The 19,926-nt window shown below is 32.1% G+C and overlaps 1 protein-coding gene across 1 annotated transcript; it reads right to left on the minus strand.

The window, feature by feature from the left end:
• Window positions 1-14,173: 14,173 nt before the first annotated feature.
• On the minus strand, window positions 14,174-18,032 carry LOC132752709 (RYamide receptor-like). Its single transcript, XM_060743073.1, has 2 exons — window positions 16,973-18,032; window positions 14,174-15,080 (listed from the first exon to the last, which is right to left on the minus strand). Exons 1-2 carry the CDS (start codon window positions 17,699-17,701, stop codon window positions 14,652-14,654), a joined length of 1,158 nt encoding a protein of 385 aa, XP_060599056.1. The 5' UTR covers window positions 17,702-18,032; the 3' UTR covers window positions 14,174-14,651.
• Between the last annotated feature and the right edge of the window lie 1,894 nt (window positions 18,033-19,926).

Consider the following 19,926-nt stretch of genomic DNA (forward strand, 5'->3'; position numbering starts at 1 on the left):
GTTCTCAAAAAATAAATTGGAAAAATAGATAAAATCTTAATACCGTTATCACTGAGTAATTATTTTTTGTAATTATATTTTGTCTGGTGTCTAAATTTAAATACAATCCAGATTTTTCTACACTTACCAATGTGCTCACTTTGGTTATAAATATGATAGATGTAAAAGAAGAAAACATACAAGTAAGCACGTAAACTGATTGGTGTACATCTTTAACAATATTAAAATCTGAAAAGGAATATACAGTTACAATGGTGGGAACCAAAGCAATCATTTTCTGAAACCTTATGTCAAGTCTGCCCGTCTGGGTCATGATAACACACTTTAAGACAACTATTAACCGTATTTTCACAATTTGACATCAGTTTACTTCCTTCCAATTTGCACATTATACCTCATTTTGCAAAACAATAAGTATAAGTGATTAAATATTACGTAATCTTAGGTTTGATAGCAAAATACAACGGTCAAATTTTAATTGATTCATTCTGAATTGCGAAAAAGGTATATCGAGTATAGCTATTATATAAAATAGTTATTGCACAAAGACACCTGTGTCATAATGTTATTTGGTTTAAACATATTTATTTAAGCTCGATTGCGAAACAAGTTCTTGCAACTGATATTAATCACTTTCGAGTTCGCTTCCTGGAACCAACCGGTACTGGTGTCATATGGAGAAACATGGTCGTGACCCGAGTAGGGCTCGAACCCATGATCTCTGGGTTGAGAGGCAGACACCTTAACCACTAGGCCACCGCTCCCCTTAATGTTATTTGAATGGCACCTTTTCTAGCTAAGGGATTGTCATTAATGTTTGAGGCATCAGAACTGCAGCCATCGTTTATTCCTGCGTGATCGTAAGAGGCGACTGAATTAAGTTCAAATTACTGGAGTCTATGGATCTCTTAGCTCCGTCAGGTTAGATCTTTTTGACCCGGTTGTTACTTTAAGTTTATAACAAACGAGGTAAGCCAAAATAATCTTTTTGATTTCGGCGCCATAATCAATTGTGTTGGTGTCCCGAGAAAACATTTAAAACAAACAAACAAAGATATTCCAATAACTGGCTATTAATCATATCTCTTGTTGTTGGTCAAGGGCATAAATGGATGTATACATCATACAATAAGATCGAACAAATAAAAAAAATGAAAAAAGGATTAAGTTTCCGTTACTACAAAACAAAAAAGGATATTGTCATCCGCAGCATTGTCACACAATCACAAGAAATTTTCATCGATACCAAGATACATACATGTATAATTATAATGTAATTTAACTGGGTGTTTACGTTAATCCTGTCCAAAAATATAATCTAAACTTTTATCAGTAATCATTCTGGGCTAAATCATATTGCAGGTACGCATAAATAAAAGCATAACCCAGGCTTACTCCTTACGTGTACACTTCATGTAAAAGTAAATTAGGGCCTGTGGGTAACGCCGATGAAAAGCTTAATATAACTTCTTTCTATTTGTCAGGACAGAAGACAGGAACAGTTATGAAGTACTTAGTTCTAAAAACGGATTTTTAAATAAATGTTTCTCGACATGGTAACTGCAGTGTTTTTCATGCGATACAAACAAACCTTCATCAACTCTTCTACCGCTAGTATCCGTAAGATTTTATTCTTAATTATATCACTGATAACAACACAGGTTAATCAATCAAACTCTCACCGAGTCCTTTGATTTCTCGTGGGGTAAATAAAAAGACTACCTTAAAGTAGGTTTATACATCTAACAATATTGATACTTACAATTTTATGATGCTAACACGGCCCTTGTCTTAACTGGGTTACATCAAGATCAAGACAGATTTAGGTTTTGTGTCAAATGAAATAAAACGAAAACATTTTAACAACCAAGGGCTGCATAAAATTCGTCTATGTTTTTGTTTGTTTGGGTTTTTTTGTTGTTGTTTTTTCTTTCTTTCTTGTTAATACTTGCTAACTTATGACGAATTGATTGTGAGTATAAGGACAACAAACATTATTTTGCAGATTTATTGCTGTATTTACTTCTGTAAGATTCATGATCTGAGCGAGTGAATCCCAGCTTGATGTCAAATTAACTTGTAATTACCGCAGGCAATCATGCCTCTATCTTAACTTTTATCAGGATTCATCAGTGGTCAATTATGGCAAATTTGTAATTAAGCTATGAAAAGTAGGTTTATATTATTTTCGCCATTCTATTTTTTTCATTTGCAGGATTCAGTGAGGCAAATGACTCTGTAAAATTTTTACCCTGATTATGAGTTTACACATAAATATTTAGAAAATCTTTTAATTTGATAATCGGCTGGTACCTTACAAAGAAAACACTGATAAAGTTTACCTAATACGTATAACTGTATTTTGTTCGATCGGAAGAAACATCAATGTATATTTTACCTAAAACATGAGACAGTTCACCATTACGAGTGGTGTTCAATTATGATTGTAAAAGGCCAATAGTTCGTTTACACGAACTATGTAAATGTATCAAATAGACGGTTGTGTAAGCTCTCAACTGATACAATACAAGTGTAAATCAGTTCAATCTAGCTTTGACGATAGTTCGATTCACGCTATCTATGTATACTGAAGATAAACGGTTGGGAAAAGGTCTCCTTTCAGTGACCAAATACCGTCCTATATCAAGATACGCTGTATTCTTGGTATACAGGCGATAGACATATTTAATGAAATGAAATATGTCGTGTCATAGGAACAATAAACTTTTTGTTTCATCTGTCATACGGTTGTGTAAAAAATTGGATTCAGTAAAAGATGCACCTCTTGCACGCCGTCCGAAAACTGCAACTTCGCCAAAAATGATTGAAAAAGTAAATGATTTGATTGCTACTGATGCAAGATTTACAACTAGGTATATGTCGAAATGCGTTGGTATCTCTGTAGCAGCCGCTCGTACGATTCTCTAAGAAGTGATTTAAAATGGGAAGCATTATAGCCAGATAGATCTCCGTACAAAAGAGCAAAAACTTGCTCGGGTAAGAATATCTAAACAATTTTTGAAACAGATCCCCAATTACAACCGATCTTTTAAAAATATCATGACTGGCGATGGCGATATTCACTTTTATGAGCCCAAGCGAAAGATACATAACAAGATCCTGCTATTCAAATTGCCGGACGCGTACCAAAGGGAAAATCTGTAAATGCCAAGTTTTACAAAGGCAATGTCCTTCATAAATTAAAGAAATATTAAAAAACCGTCGACCAGCAACTGGTCTCCGTGGGGTCGGGTTGTTACATGACAATGCTTCGTCACACAAAGCGGTCATTGTACGAGAATATCTGAAACCGTGCTTCCCACCTCCTAATTCGCCAGGTATTGCCCCTTGTGACTTTTTCCTATGTCCGAGTATCAAGGCTCAAACAAAACCTCGCTGGAAGAAAAACACGAAAAATTCTAGGTTCGGCTATTTTCCAGTGTCTGAACAATATACCTCGAACAGGCTATGATAACGCCTTTAAATAATTGGATTAAAAGACAAACGCTTTGTATATCACATGGTGATGGGTATTTTGAAGGATTGAGATAATTATTCTGGCACCGTTTGTTAAGCACTTCTGAAAATTGGCCCTGTTGCATTCATATTTGAATACCCCTCGTACATTGTATTATCCATTAATTTCATTTTTGTTCTTGATTCAAAAATCATTGATTTTTTTACTTACAGTATATTAATTGTACGGCAATATGTTTAACGTTTGTTTTCTTTTCGCTTTCCCAGATATATCATCTTTATATGTAATAGGCACATTTCCTTGTTTGATTTTCTGGTGACAAACAGGTAAAAGCAATTCATACTATAAATGGATGCTTACGTGCGGCAATTGTTTTCGCCACAAAAGGGGAAAAACAATCGTTTAAGATGAGTCATGATTGAGCTGAAACCCGTGGCTCCTTATTTATTGATCACTAAAATTTCATATTACGTCTTTTGATATAAGACGAGTTTCAAGTGAGATCAGAAATTCAATTAGATTTCTTTGTGAACACCTGATACGTTATTTAGTTTTAAATTGATATTCTAAAAATGCACGGTAATAATTCTTTGTCTATTTCAAACGATTTTGTTTTGATGATAAATGCAAATACGTAATCTCACTAGATATTAAAACAATTGTTACAATTGTCTTTCTCCATTTGTCATTCTGGCATTGTAACAGCTTTATTCAAAGGTTAATTGTTCCTGTTCTAATATTACCGAGACGAAATAACACCCAGTTACTTGAAAAACAAATTTCTAGACAATTTACAGGTAAACTTTTGCTCCAAATTAGTGAAAAGGATATCCCATGAGAAATCGGTTGAATATATCCCATAAAACTTCTCCGTTTGATGAATTAACTTGCGCGAAATTGTGCAAGATAGAATAAGGCAGTTATTGCAACTGGAATATCAGACATTGGTTATAGTTATTTTATATTGCTTAGACACACATATAATTATGTGACAGTTCACAATGTGTTTTGTGGGATCAAATAATTAAATATATTGTTTTATTTTTCCACCATGAAGTATGACTGAACACCTGTGTCAGTATTTACGACATTATATCATCAAGAACAATTAATTATATATTAAGAAAGGCGTTTGTGTACATGATACTAATATATAGGAGAAATAAACTATTCTGAACAAATGGTATGATATATTGAACACCGTTGCCATATAGAGGATATTTGTTTGTTTTGCATGTAAGATTGAAATATAATTTCACTGAGTGAACACCAGATGCAATATTTTCACGAGTGGCGTAGCCACGAGTGAAAATATAATAGCTGGTGTTCACGAATGAAATATTTTTCAATCTTATATGTAAAACAAATAAATTTTCTTTTTATTTCATGCTTTTTAAGTGATTTTAAGTTTTTTTTACTGGTTTTGCCGCGTAACGTCACGCATTCTCCTTTGTGACGTCATCACATCATGACGTCACATAATCAATTTTGAAATATAGGTCTGTTAAATTTCTTTAATTTTGTTACGTTTTTAACATGATGTATGATGACATCGACTTTCTTTTCCTAAAGAAGCAAAATTTACGCACGACGGCATTAATTTCTGCCTGTTATTTCATTTAGTTATGATTTTCTTTTCATCCGCATTCAGATATAGTCCGGCTACAGTGAAAATTATATTTTATAAATTTCACTAGTGGTTTATCAGAATATAATCATCTGATATATTACAATAAAACACTGGAAAGCATGAAATAAAAACATATAGCAAATACGTTCCGTATGCGCACCATTTGGTCACCTTTCATATTTTCATTGGTGGACATTTATTTTAGTGTGTGGGGGTGATAAGTATGACTGTACAAAACAGTCTTTGAAAAGATATCTCAATAGATCTACTACCGATTTGCAAAGACAAAAGGTGAAGATAAAAGAAAACGACCTTTAAAATGTCACCGACCGTCTGTTGTAACTTTTATGTTGAAAAAAGACCTACTGTTAATTCTTCTCAAAGGTGTCTACAAAAGATAACATAAAGGTTAGTAGACGATTCGTTGATCAATCACGTCGTTTTATGTCAGGGACATTTATTTAATTCATTATAAGACTTGCTTTTTTCTTTCTGTTATTTATATATTCTTGATTATGTTTCTGATTATACATTTTTTTCAATTAGCTTCAAACTGATATGGCATGAATAACATACTAAAGATATCTTAATTAAAGAGAATGTTTGCTTTGTTGAATGATAAGTAACTTTATCTGTGTCATACTGTCAAAGATTTTTCATTGTTTATGTTTCAGTGATTCTATTATTAATTCTAAAAGAAAAGTATTGAACTACTTTGTAAAAACTGTGAAATGATTGAGTGTATTTTGCAATTTGTTACTTTGGTAAAATCAACATTGACCAAGTGTGTTTACATAAAGTTGTAACGTGTATTTCAAATATTAACTAAAAGAGCATTTTACAACAAATTGTCTGTTTTACATTATGGTAAAGCCTTATAATATAATTATGCTCAAGTAATTTTTTATTGGCAGAAAACAGACAAAATTATTTCTTACCTTAGCACATCTCGCACTATTTACCTGGATGGAAATAGGAATTATAAATGCAATATTATAATGAATGTTTTTCAAGTTTGCTCGCCAGCCATGTCAATTACCGAGCAAAAAGCACCTGAACAAGCCATTATTTTCTAGTGGTTGTTATCTAAAATCATATCTAAAATACCATTGATACATGTTTATTCTTAGAAATAAAACGGTATAAATTAACGATACAATAAGTAATATCATGCCACTTAACATCCGATAATATGGGAAAAATGAAGATGTGGTATTTGTCCTGACTCATTTATGTCCATTCATTGCTTTTAATCTTTATTGTATTTTAATGAATTTTTTTAAATCCCATTTTAATTTATGATAGAATGTTATTTTATTATACCAGTAATAAATTCTAATTAAAACCACTTCCTCAGATAAACAACTGAACGGATCTTGAAAATCCTTTCATGCAAATCAAAACTCAGAGAAAATATTAATTTGAATGCTTTCACACATTAAATATACTGTTTCCTGTTTATTTGCGACTTGTGAAATAAAAATAGGTTAATATCTTTTTTGTTGTTCATTTGGTATTATAAAAGAACATCATTAAAATTTTGTCAAATGATATCATTTGTATATATATATATATATATATATATTGAGATGAGATAAGCAAACATACATCAAACAGTTTTGCTTAATAAATGGTGTTTTCCCCGATGGTATTATAGAAATACATACATCGTCCTTATCAATCCTAAAGCGCAATATATTCAGTATATTTGTTAAAGTGACTTTATGCTTATTTTGTAACTGTCGATCTTAAATAAGTTAGTAAATTATTATTAAATAATACTATTTTAAAGGGAATTGAACAATAATGATTGATAATTCAAATATTTAGGACTAAATATACAAAAAACTGCCTGAAATATTAAAAGACTGTCCCACTCTTTTTGCAATATTAGTTACCGGTCATTTTCAACAGATACCCGTGTTTAAAAATAGTTATGTGGATCAAGGGATTATTAATTACACAGTTGTCTTTAATCATAAAATTGAAAAGAAGTAAATTGTGATAAAATGTAGAAATTTTTTACTTTTACTGGCATAATATCACTTAAAACATCAATTTACAGATTAAAACTATAGGTTTTGTTTACATTTCAACTTATTAGTCTAAGTCCACGGGGGAGAAAATTAAAAGCAACACCCTAGACAAACCATGCCCTATTTGAAACAAATGAAAATGTGTTTCGGACAGGTCATGTAAAGTAAAGTTTAATGTGAAGCATTTTATATTTGTAGTAAATATTCAATTGACTCATTTCAAGTGCACTGCAGGCCAGCGCGAATATTTCTGAAAGAAAAAATGTTAATGCATGCTTAAGATAGCGATTCAAATTCTCACGTGTGTCTATGCAACGGCATACCATATCTCTTTTTATCTTCTTTTTTCAACAAGAGATCTAAATAGACAACTATTTATTATTCAAAGCATAAAGCGATATATAGTACATTTGTTGTTCTTTTCTTATTTATAATGATTGTCTCAAATGTATGTATGGGTTTGTGTTTAGATATGCACTAAACATATTTGTGGGATCTTAATTTGTAATAGTCAAAATCTTGAGGGTGACCTTACAACAAATTTCAGAAAAGGACAAGGCAAACTGATAATTAAATTCCATTGTTTCAATCGACATAAGAAATGTAGTCATCAAAATAAATAAAAAAAATTAATCCTCTATCACTCCCCTTCTCTGGAAACACTGGCGTGCGTAGAACAATTAAAATGTAGTAATTGTAAAGGGTTTTATTTCCCACATGGAAACACTGAGTCACATGCGTAGAACCAATTTTACAGTCAATTTCAAAGCATTAATTTTCCCGTCAAATACTCACACGTTAGGGTCATGAACTGTCAAAGTAATTGCTCCCTCTGTTGAAGCATTGACATGCAGCGATCAATTAAAATATAGCCATACGTATTCGTTCTTGTTTCCTTCAAATTGGCGATATTATTGATATATTGCAATTAAGATACTAAATAAGTAACTACAATGATGAAAAACAAGACACCTGGTTAATTCAACCGGTGTTTTATAAACAGTTTTTAGTGTCTGATTTGTAACTACTTTATTCTGTATAATTATTCAAAACTGAAGGAGTAGAAACGTTGGCTTAGTTGCTTATGTGTTCGAGTCCTACTGCACATATGACCTTGTTCGACCATTCGTCAAGACGATTTCGACAATATTTGAATATAATATTTAACTTATATCAACTGTTCTTTGTTAAATTGTCACATTGAACCACTTATCTTCTCTAAGTATTGTTGATTCTATCAATTGTCTTTCAACTAATTGTCGTGTCCAATTTCAAATATGATGTGGCTGCTGTGTACTTATATTTTCCATTTTGTTTTGTTCGTTAAGTGAAACATTACACCAATAAGCTCCTCAATTAACCTTTAATTTGATGTGCATATATTTAGTGGGAGTTTAATATGGGACGTGACATTTTGCTTTATTGGTTTGTCGAAATGCTAATAGGAATATTGGACAATATGGTTTTCCCTTACAGTTCATCGGATTACTTGACCTATTTCAGGTATGCATCGTGTGCAGTGATTCAGCACGAAGTCATATTACTGCTCAATCTAGATCTCAAAAAGTAAGGATTTTCTCCTTTTTCTCAGTCAGATTGTTACATAAATAGCTTGTAACCAAATTATTTAACAAATTTAAACATGTTTCATATCAAAATGTGATGCAAACTTTAGATTTAATATATACCTGATAAGGTAATGCTTTTGCTTTATAATCAAAAAGGTATTTGTTGAGTTTAAAGTAATTTTAAATTGTTAAGCTACTTCAGGATTGGATTGAGCGTTTTAACTTACAATTGCATAAAAACCGCGCAGGCAGGTATACAACATAGTTTTTTTTGTGACTACACGCCGTTGGTACACGTTTTTTAATACTCGTGACTCAGTGCGCAGTGATAAACAGCTTAATGCAATGACGGCTCCGGTAGTTTTATAATAAAAACATAAATGCCAAATGAGATCGAACAAGCGCGTTGAAAGCATGACAGAGGCAAAAGTTACGTTATATGAAGTATAGATAACGCGGAATTATAGACTTAGTCGTTGGAATACCACCAATGCATTTTTTTTCGTGCAATAAAATCTGCAGAAGCCTTCGCAATTATTGTATCCCTCGACCAGGGGAGTCGGTGGGGGCTAAAAGGATTTACATATGTCGTCGTGCTTCTGCAGAATAATGTAAATTCACAAAAAGGCGCATTTACCCTATATCATTAAAATTTTGTTTAAGAATGGGTGGTTTTAATTTTAGCAATCTGCCTTTTTTTGCGATTATTATACAAAATGAATGTACGTCATCATCAAATATACTTAAAAAGAAAAGGAAACAAGTTAAAACAAGAACACACATATACTTTTGAATGCCAAATTGCCTATGAAATTTGGTACATAACCTGATAACAGCTTCAAGAAAAAAATTCAAGGGGTAATATATAAAATAGTCGTTATTTATTGGTTTTTAATGCAAATATTCAATCAACTTTAATATATTTATGAGGCATTTGATTTGGAAAACCTGTTTTCATATAATCGATAATTTTTGTTATAATGCATTATATTTTAATGCCAGCCAGGCTGTTCGTAACGATTGCCAAAAAAGAAAAAGAAACTGTTTTAAATTTTAATAATAATGCAACAGCCTTGCAAAATATATTAAAAGTAGAAAATCGAGAACTGGTGAAAACCACAGACTAGATTATGCCACTGTTTTATAATTGTAATATGAGCTATGTAACATCTCTTCAGCAGGAAATTGTTGAGCTGCAATATGTTGGATAACATAAGCGTTGTTTTTTTATTTTATTTTTTTTGTGTGAAAATTTTCTAAGTCTGATGTATAACAAATGTATAATCATTCGACAGATATTGTATTTCTATTGTATTACTGCGAAAAAAAATTAATAAGACTTCGTGGCAGAGGTGTAATATTGGTGATTATACATTTTCATTTGAGCATTGTCATAACTTTATCAGACGTCACATGACAGACTAGATTACGTTATATGTTAGACAAATATTAATTTTAGACGCTGCTCATATCGTTAAATATATTTCAAAATAACAGCACTGCTAAAGACTGTAATTTTAATTTTATACTGACAATAAATGAAATGCTTCTGATATATCAGTAAAGATTTCTTTTTCTTGATTGAAACAATAAGCTTTTAAAATGTCTTCACCTTCTCGGTGCATGTATGTCGCTGAGAAGGCTTATGGTATCGGCAGAGGAACTTGGAATGGCGATAAATAAAGACTAGATCTTGTTACAGCGGACCAGATGCCGAATTCCCTTAAAGCCGAAGGAAGTGGCCCTGTATTGGCCTAATATTGTTTCAGGTTATTGTACATTTAGGTTCCCATTGACCGCCGGGCGTTTGGTTAATTATACGTTGAAACTGCAATAATATTTTCCGAACAAATATTCTTCTGTTATTTTAAGTAGGGACAATGAGTTCGTGCATGCGTGATTTACTCATAAGAGAATTAACTATTATGTTTATTTCATACTTGCATTTTGGTAGTATTTTTTTAATTAGAATAATACCTTTTACATCAGATATATAGATGAAAGGCTGCCCCCACTAATTCTAAAAAAAATGAGCATTACCGATAATTTCCAAAAGATACCGAAATCATAATTTACAGACGTTACAAAATTCTTAAGATGTCGTAGTCATACGCAATGATTGGTAGACTTTTTATGGACAAATAATTTATTGTATTACACCTTCTTAGCAACCAGGCAAATTCAGTATTTTTTCTCTCCGTTTCTTTTGATAGCTCTTATTGTTAACAAATTGTCATGTCTTGAGACGTTTTGGTGTTTGATATAATGTTTCTTTTCAATTCATTTCGTATGAATTAGTAAACAGTGATTTCTTTAAAAAGTTGTTGATTTTTTTTCCTTTTATTAAATGATGGTATAAAACGCGTCTACGCACTTCAATCCAGAATAATTCATCTTTTGTACCATAAATACTTGGCTGGCCGTTATATTGAGAAAATGCGATATCATTTCTTTGTTTATAGTAACCTTAATGTTGAAAATTCCAGACACTTGATTGACAGTAACAAACTTCTTTATTATTCTGTCTTGATGATTATTTCTAAATCATATCAATGACTGTTACAATTCAGAGCTTTCTGCTTACATATGCATACATTATTGATCAGATGGCGTATTTGTACCACTTGATATTCACTAGAAGCAGATAGGGACGTTCCAAAAGTACCCACTACTTTTTCGTGATTAAAAAGTCTTGAGTGTCTATTGCCGTGCGTAAACACATTCATATTTATATTTTTTAGGATCAAATCTTGTTTATTTGACTGTAATTTTGTAATTTGGCAATACACACTCGATTGCCTTATAGAGGATACATTGGACACTGCACTGTTAAAAACAGGACATGTATTGCACATATTGGAAGAAACGTGTGTTACACTTCAAAGGCAGTGTATGGCTGTTAAAAAACTGACTACAGAATAATGCCATTTGTGCCTGCTAATATTTGCTTATTTACGGTAGCACAGTGGGGACATGTCAAGTAAAAAATCTATCTAGCTAAATAATAAGTGCAAATTGTAAAATCTCATAGAAGTTTCCTCTGCGCAACCACACTTCTGACTTTTTGAGGTATATCAAAGAGAATGTTATGCCAGAATTGTTTAAAACGCATGGTGTTAAGCACGTACTCATTATTCAAACCTATTGAAAACTAATTTCAACTTCGGTTTAATGACTATTAAATTGATCAATATATATCAAGGAAAATGAACATATGACGTCACTGTGTAAAATGAGTACGTAATAACATTTATTTTAAAATGTTTGTAAAAGAGAAACAACAAGTTTGCATCAGAAATGTTCTTAAAAAGAAACTTAGGTCTATGTAAACTACTACGGAAAAGGAAAAACGAATAGAAATAAACGACGTGCAAAATATTTCCATTGCCAAATCCATAAACGTAATTTTATTTTAAAATCTTTTCAATGAATCTTGCAAACACTTACGAAGGTTGATATTAATATGCATTTTATTGTACATATTTCATATCCACAATTATATTTCCATAGTTACCTGATTGATAGACCTGTAATATTTTTTTCTGATTAATTATTTGAATGAAAGAACTTTTTTTTTGTTTCTAGAGGATGATCATTGTAATGAGAATTTTGTGCAATAGTTGGTAACAATTGCTCAATATATTCAGAAGGTGGAAACAATTAACAAAGATGTTTAAGGCATACTTTCTACAAAACATAAAACATTGTACTCTGACAAAGGCTGCACGTGTTAAAATCTTATAGACTTAAAATGATTTAACCTAATGTTTATCCAATAAAGCATACTTTTCACAAAACATAATACGTGCACTCATGTGTTCAAATCTTATAGACATTAAATTATTAAACAAGAAGCGCCGCAATGCGACGAAAACCAGGTTTTCAACGACCAAATCTTGATGTGACAGCAATCAATAGGTCAAAGTACACTGAAGTTAATGAGTAGAAGCTGAAAATTCTATTGTAAGCAAATGACCTTGAACTTGCTCACAGATATCAAAGTAGCAATCCAAAGCTGCCACTCAGCAAGTTTATTGTCAAAAGGTCAAAGCAAACTCAAGTTATAACATGAAAACTAAATACATTAACCTTGACCACAGACACCTGGGAAGCAATCCCAAGCTGCCTCTTTATATAAGCTACCCATTCATCAAGTTTGGTGTCAAAAGGCCAAAGCAAACTCGAGTTATTGAGCGGAAACTGAATTTCTATTTTTAGTAACAGTGACCTTGACCTTGATCACAGACACCTGGGTAGCATTCCCAAGCTGCCTCTTGATATAAGCTATCCATACACCAAGTTTGGTGTCAATAGGCCAAAGCAAACTCCAGTTATTGAGCAGAAACTGAATTTCTATTTTTAGTAACAGTGACCTTGACCTTGATCACAGACACCTGGGTAGCAATCCCAAGCTGCCTCTTGATATAAGCTATCCATACACCAAGTTAGGTGTCAATAGGCCCAAAGCAAACTCAAGTTATTGAGCAGAAACTGAATTTCTATTTTTAGTAACAATGACCTTGACCTTGATCACAGACACCTGGGTAGCAATCCCAAGCTGCCTCTTGATATAAGCTATCCATACATCAAGTTAGGTGTCAATAGGCCAAAGCAAACTCAAGTTATAGAGCGGAAACTGAATTTCTATTTTTAGTAACAGTGACCTTGACCTTGATCACAGACACCTGGGTAGCAATCCCATGCTGCCTCTTGATATAAGCTATCCATACACCAAGTTTGGTGTCAATAGGCCAAAGCAAACTCAAGTTATTGAGCGGAAACTGAATTTCTATTTTTTAGTAACAGTGACCTTGACCTTGATCACAGACACCTGGGTAGCAATCCCATGCTGCCTCTTGATATAAGCTATCCATACACCAAGTTTGGTGTCAATAGGCCAAAGCAAACTCAAGTTATTGAGCGGAAACTGAATTTCTATTTTTAGTAACAGTGACCTTGACCTTGATCACAGACACCTGGGTAGCAATCCCAAGCTGCCTCTTGATATAAGCTATCCATACACCAAGTTTAGTGTCAATAGGCCAAAGCAAACTCAAGTTATTGAGCGGAAACTGAATTTCTATTTTTAGTAACAGTGACCTTGACCTTGATCATAGACACCTGGGTAGCAATCCCAAGCTGCCTCTTGATATAAGCTATCCATACACCAAGTTTAGTGTCAATAGGTCAAAGCAAACTCAAGTTATTGAGCGGAAACTGAATTTCTATTTTTAGTAACAGTGACCTTGACCTTAATCACAGACACCTGGGTAGCAATCCCAAGCTGCTTGATATAAGCTATCCATACACCAAGTTTGGTGTCAATAGGCCAAAGCAAACTAAAGTTATTGAGCGGAAACCAAAAGTTGACGCCCGCCCGCCCGCCTGCCCGCCCGCCCGCCGACTTCGGCATTACAATAACCCGGTTTTTGTTGAAAACCTGGTTAACAAACTGCTCTTTTCATTAAAGTTAATAAAAATCAGTTATATATGTATTTAATGTGAATACCAATAATGCGTTCACTCACATTCACAAGAACACAATACGATACAAAATCAAAACTTACAGTATTTTAGTAAGATAAATCATGTAAATATCAAGAAACGTATAAGAATTGAGACCTAGTAACTGTTCCGTAGAACTTTCATTAAACTTTAAATTATTATATATACCGCATAAACAATATAATTCATCAATCAAAATTGAAGTATGTTTAGCCATGTTTTGTATATACGGCATCTGTTTCGAATTATCTACCATTCGCCTGAACTTGCTTTAATGAACCATTTACTTCTCAAATGCCAGTCATGAATTGTTAGACACATGTACAAGCACTATAAAACTTCAAATTTCATTTTATAAGGCTTTTCAGCATTTTTTATATAAAAGAATAAACAACATATTCTTCCTTTTGGTGTACCTCTATTGTAAAATTTGATCACGTGTCACTGTGAATGCTGCTTTCCGGAAAAATGTATTCCCCTGACTTCAAATCCTTTATTTTCTGTCGTATATTTCTCTTATTATTCACATGTCCTTCCATTTGAAATTCATATCGTAAGCGCGGGAAGATAATTTGTATCTTTTGGTAAATTTCCTCGTCAGACGACAATTTCGTCTGCTTCTTTTGGCAACAGCTGTTCAGAGCCATCCGTAAGCCAGCTCTAAATTTAGGGCTCATCCAAAGATAAATTATTGGGTTGTAGCAACTGTTACTCATTGAAAGCCAATGAAAACCCAACCATAGTATAGGAATATATTTGTTGTTGTAGATGGTTGGGTTATGGTCACCAACTAAGGTTATGGTATGAAGTGGTAACCAACATAAAGCGTAGAATATCACAACTGTAACCATCATCTTTATCATCTGAAACAAAAAATGCAATATTAGTTAATCTACAAATATATCTGTGTACAAGACATATGCGAAAATTACAAAATTCTTACCAAATGTAGTACATCTAAGAACCGAATTCCATATGCTAACAATAAATAATATACATAAGTTGTCAATAGAAATAATTTTAATAAACAGTTTAGACAGTTAAAATGACCAAACGCAACTTTTTAAAGTATTGTAAGCCATTGGCAAACAATAATTGGGTATATCGAAATAGAAAAAGCAAAGATTATTCTAATTTAGCATGAACCAATTATGTTTAAGTGTCTGTAAACGCTCAACTACCTTTAATAAGATATTTTGATTCAAAATGGAATTACAATCATTAATAACATTATGTACTTAATTTACAGTGATAATATTACAAAATCGGATATACCACTTAGAAATAATGACTTGATTGCAATAAATAAGATATGTTATTGCTTTTAAGGGCGATGTTCTTTAGAAGCACAAGTCATGAAAATAGTCCTTTTATTAATCGTTCGTGATTTGTGGTGGCAATATCGTCAATGAACATTTATCATGTTGAATATATATGAATATTTGGTTGATGCATTTAGAATTTAACTGTTAATTTATCTTTTCTCGGTTAATCAATTTATCAAATCTAAGTAAATCGACAGTATTAAAGTATGTTTTATCAAAATTTAGCATAGACATTAGACACACGGAGTCAGAGATAGGCTAATTACGTGCATAAATAACATCTAAATTGAATATTGGGCTGGCTAACATATGAAATCTTGGAAAAACATCTCCTTAAATTAGGAATTAATTAATGTGGAAACATTGATATATGTTTCAAACACTAATCTACTTATATTAAGTGTGGTTTCAGTTGTTGGGGTGGAAACACTTAGCACTAATTAAGGCTTAAATAAAGCTGTAATAGAAAGATCAGAGGATTTTCAAAATTGCTATTAGCGGTATCGATCAATGTTGCACAAAAACTCAGATAAACTTATTTCAAGTACTTATCACATAAGCCAAGGTGCAGGAATGTAATTAAAAAACTGAGCATTACACAAGGGTATAAACAATGCAACGTGACCTCATTTTAAACACAAACTCCTGAAAATATTTATATTGCAGTTTTAGTATATTGGTTTAAAATGGGCAAATTTTCGATAAATATTTCAAATATTGATAAAACATTATGCATCTTAAAAAACACCTAAAAATATTTCTTGAAAAAAAATCTTTCAAATCTTTCAAATATATAGATTATTTTCGATTTTTAGAATAAATAAGGTGTTAGTTAGTAAGAAAAATATCAGATAATTATCTGTATAACTAGTTTAATGTTATCAGTTAACAGATAATAAATAAGAAACGCAATGGATATGTTCAAAACAATCCTTTATCAATTAAGTGTAAATTTATTTAGTTATACATTGTTTGTATATTCTAGTTAATATATTTTATGTATAAAACAGAATAAAGTACATGCTAATCTACAGTACTGTATATCTACAAGCAGACGATATTTGCGTCATGCGTCGTACAAGAATTTGTGTTATACTGCAAGCGCCGTCAAAACAAAATGAACCTTCTCTTTCACTGTAAGCAGCTTTTTACGGGGGTTTGAAAACTGTTAGCAGTTTCTTACGGGGCTTTGAAAACTGTAAGCAGTTTTTTACGGGGGTTTGAAAACTGTAAGCAGTTCATTTGTATGAGGGTTTGACTACGTGATTCAACCGCCCTAAATAGAATTGTGTGATAAAAATGCATTTAATATTAATGACTTATGTATAACTTATTAGAGAGTCTGAAGTAAGCATCAAATCTATTGCGCACTAGTACTTAAGGTTTTAACGTTTGTAAGCACAAACCACCGCTTCAGATTTTATACTTACTTTTTTCTTTGCGGTTGCCAACTGAAGTTTTCGTTTGTTTCTATCTGTTCCTTGAATGTTCTTAATCCAAATATTGTATCCAATTTTAGAATATGAGAATAATAAAATGGTCAATGGCCCAAAGTAATGCAAAACCATTAACGACAATCCATACGAATACTGTTCAGTATTATTTTCCCAGGTTTCAAGACATTGTCCGCTTGTGTTAGAATGGTAAATCACTCGTGATTTCAAAAACGTTGGTAACGGTATAGTAAATGACATCACCCATATTCCAAGAATCGTTAACGCAGTTTGTTTTTGTGTGATTCTTGGTTTGAATGGATGAACAATCACAATGTATCTATCTATACTCATGGCAACAAGGGTGTAGGAACTCAGAAACACAGCAACAACTTGTATGTATAGCACAATAGGACACATTGTCTCGCCAAATGGCCAATAATTAAGAATCAAATTGGCAATAAATGTAAATGGAATACAAAAGACGGCCATGATTATATCACTTACGGCGAGGTTTACAATGAAATAGTTCGGCACCGTGTGCATTCGTTTATAAGCATACACTAAATAACAAACAATCCCGTTTCCACCGACAGCTATTATTGTTATAATAGAATACATGACGATGATTAAGACCTGTACATATTCGGATATCTGAAATGCCTCATTCGATGCCTGGGTTGAATTCTGTTCACTTTCTAAAACGTCTTGCATTTTATCACGCATGTGACCAGATTATTACCTTGATGTAGATAATTTACATATTAAGATGTCTTATTTAAAAAGTATGTCATTTTTACTATAATTTTCGATCATAATGGATGAAACTGTGATAATTGATACACTATGGTATTGATAATGAATATCATTTTTTTAGTATGTAAAAAACAAACGTTTCATGATGGAAAGGTCATTTAAACTGCATTGTATCATCAAAAGTATTTACACGTTTAGGCATTTGAATATTTTGTATTATTCCATTGTTCTAATAATTTTCATGTTGTTGCTTTTTTTATCTTCCACTCTATATTATGTATCATGTTATTATTTGTCGTGCAGTGTGGATGTTTTCAGAAAAATGTCATATTACACAAATATAAAATAGAACAATTTATAAAAATCCAAAATTATAACACAAAAAGTTTTAAGAAAGAACTTGTCTTAGCGTTATTTCATACAACAGTTTATAAAATTTCCATTGTCTGTAAAATATTTATATCCTTTTTTTTCTTTGTGTGTGTGTGTCACAAAATTATTTTTGTTGCCATAAATTGTTCACATTGGCATAAATTCATTTGTAATTGTTTTACATGTATTGTGCTGTTCTATCTTTTATTAGTTTCAAACTTCCCTGTTTCATAGTTTCTCACAATAGTTTTGTACCGCAACCTTACAGGTGCATCTTCAAATTAAAATAGTATTGTTCTTTTTTCAAAATTTGATAAAAATCCACGCAAAGTAAAAGGATCATGTCAAATGTTTTGCTAACCAAAAATAAGCAATCACAAATAATAAACACACGATTAAGAAACCGTTGATATTTTTACTCCGTGAATACCAAAACAAAGCTGTTATATAGTATGTAAAATCCGATAGAGAAAATCAAATCTTACTGCAGCTACATTTGCCTGCTTCTATAGAAGGAGTGATTGGAGCAGAAGATAAGTAGCATTACCCTCGTCTGAAACAGTGTATAAAGAAAAGGCTTTTTTTAAAACAGTTTATTTGTTTTCAAAGAAATCTACACGTCAACCACCTGTTTCATTTGTTTGTAAAGAGACAATTATAGCTACGTTTTGAAACATTTACATGTAACTTAGTTTTCTGTAAGTTTTAGTAGCTCATTACAGAACAACATGCGTTATTTTGACAATTTTATTAACAACATCATATTCCTCATCATCATCGCCATCATAGTAATCATTTTCATCACAATCATTAGCATCAATAATAACAACATCATAATAATAATGATAGTTATATAAAACAACATCAACAACAACAAAAATGATAATAATAAAAAATATTATCACTCATTTATCGGACAAACTATCCTTTTGGCCCAACACTGCCGTGTATAAACCACATATTCTTGCATACAATGTAATTGTCCTAAAATATTAATACTAAATCGAGAACATTGTACATATCCTTTAAGTTTTTGTTCTAAATTGCTTAAATGACAAATCGAACAACATATATTTTTGCGTGCAATTATTTTGATTCTTGTTTCCGCCCCATGCAATTTGAAACGACGGCATATATAATAAGGCGAGTTACAGCCTTCTTAAATCTACAGAAACACTTGTAAAATTTAGTGTGCGCATAAGGTCTGTTTCTAAACAAGTACATGAAGTAAGTAAATAATTTGTATTTTTGTATATTTTAGAACAACATCATTTAGGTAAATAACAATTTAATATCATGAACAAATGATCCAAAAATTCTTCACTTAAGAGCTGGTACACGTAGTCTGGCTAAAGGTCGGATCTTCTAATAAATAAGGTATTTCTTGCATGTAGATCTGATTGCTACCGTATTTGTTTCACCTTCATTGTGATTCGGATTTCCCAAGAAATTTAATTTAGCCATGCAATCAAACCTCATTTACACCTAAGTATCAAATATTGCTGTCAGTGGAAATAAAACAAATTGTTGATATTTGTTAGAAAAAAAACATGTTTGAAGTTATTTGAAACAAATACACAGGAAATAATAGACTCCGTTTTTACTGGGCAAGATTATTTTGCCAGTTTACCTGCAGGCTTTGTGGACAACGCCAGGTTTATTATCGAAATCGTGAAAATTACCTACTCGGTATTGGGTTTCCAGCAGTACAAAATAGACACTGCATCGCTTTATAAATTGTGAAAGCTCGTCGATTATTAGCTGCTTGAAAGGTCACGAGGTGGTGACCTCATATTGGTTTCCCGCAGGGTTAATTGAGAGCT

The sequence above is a fragment of the Ruditapes philippinarum genome, unplaced genomic scaffold (assembly GCF_026571515.1).
Source record: "Ruditapes philippinarum isolate M1 unplaced genomic scaffold, ASM2657151v2 ctg170_1_1_1_1, whole genome shotgun sequence".
Classification (NCBI taxonomy): domain Eukaryota; kingdom Metazoa; phylum Mollusca; class Bivalvia; order Venerida; family Veneridae; genus Ruditapes; species Ruditapes philippinarum.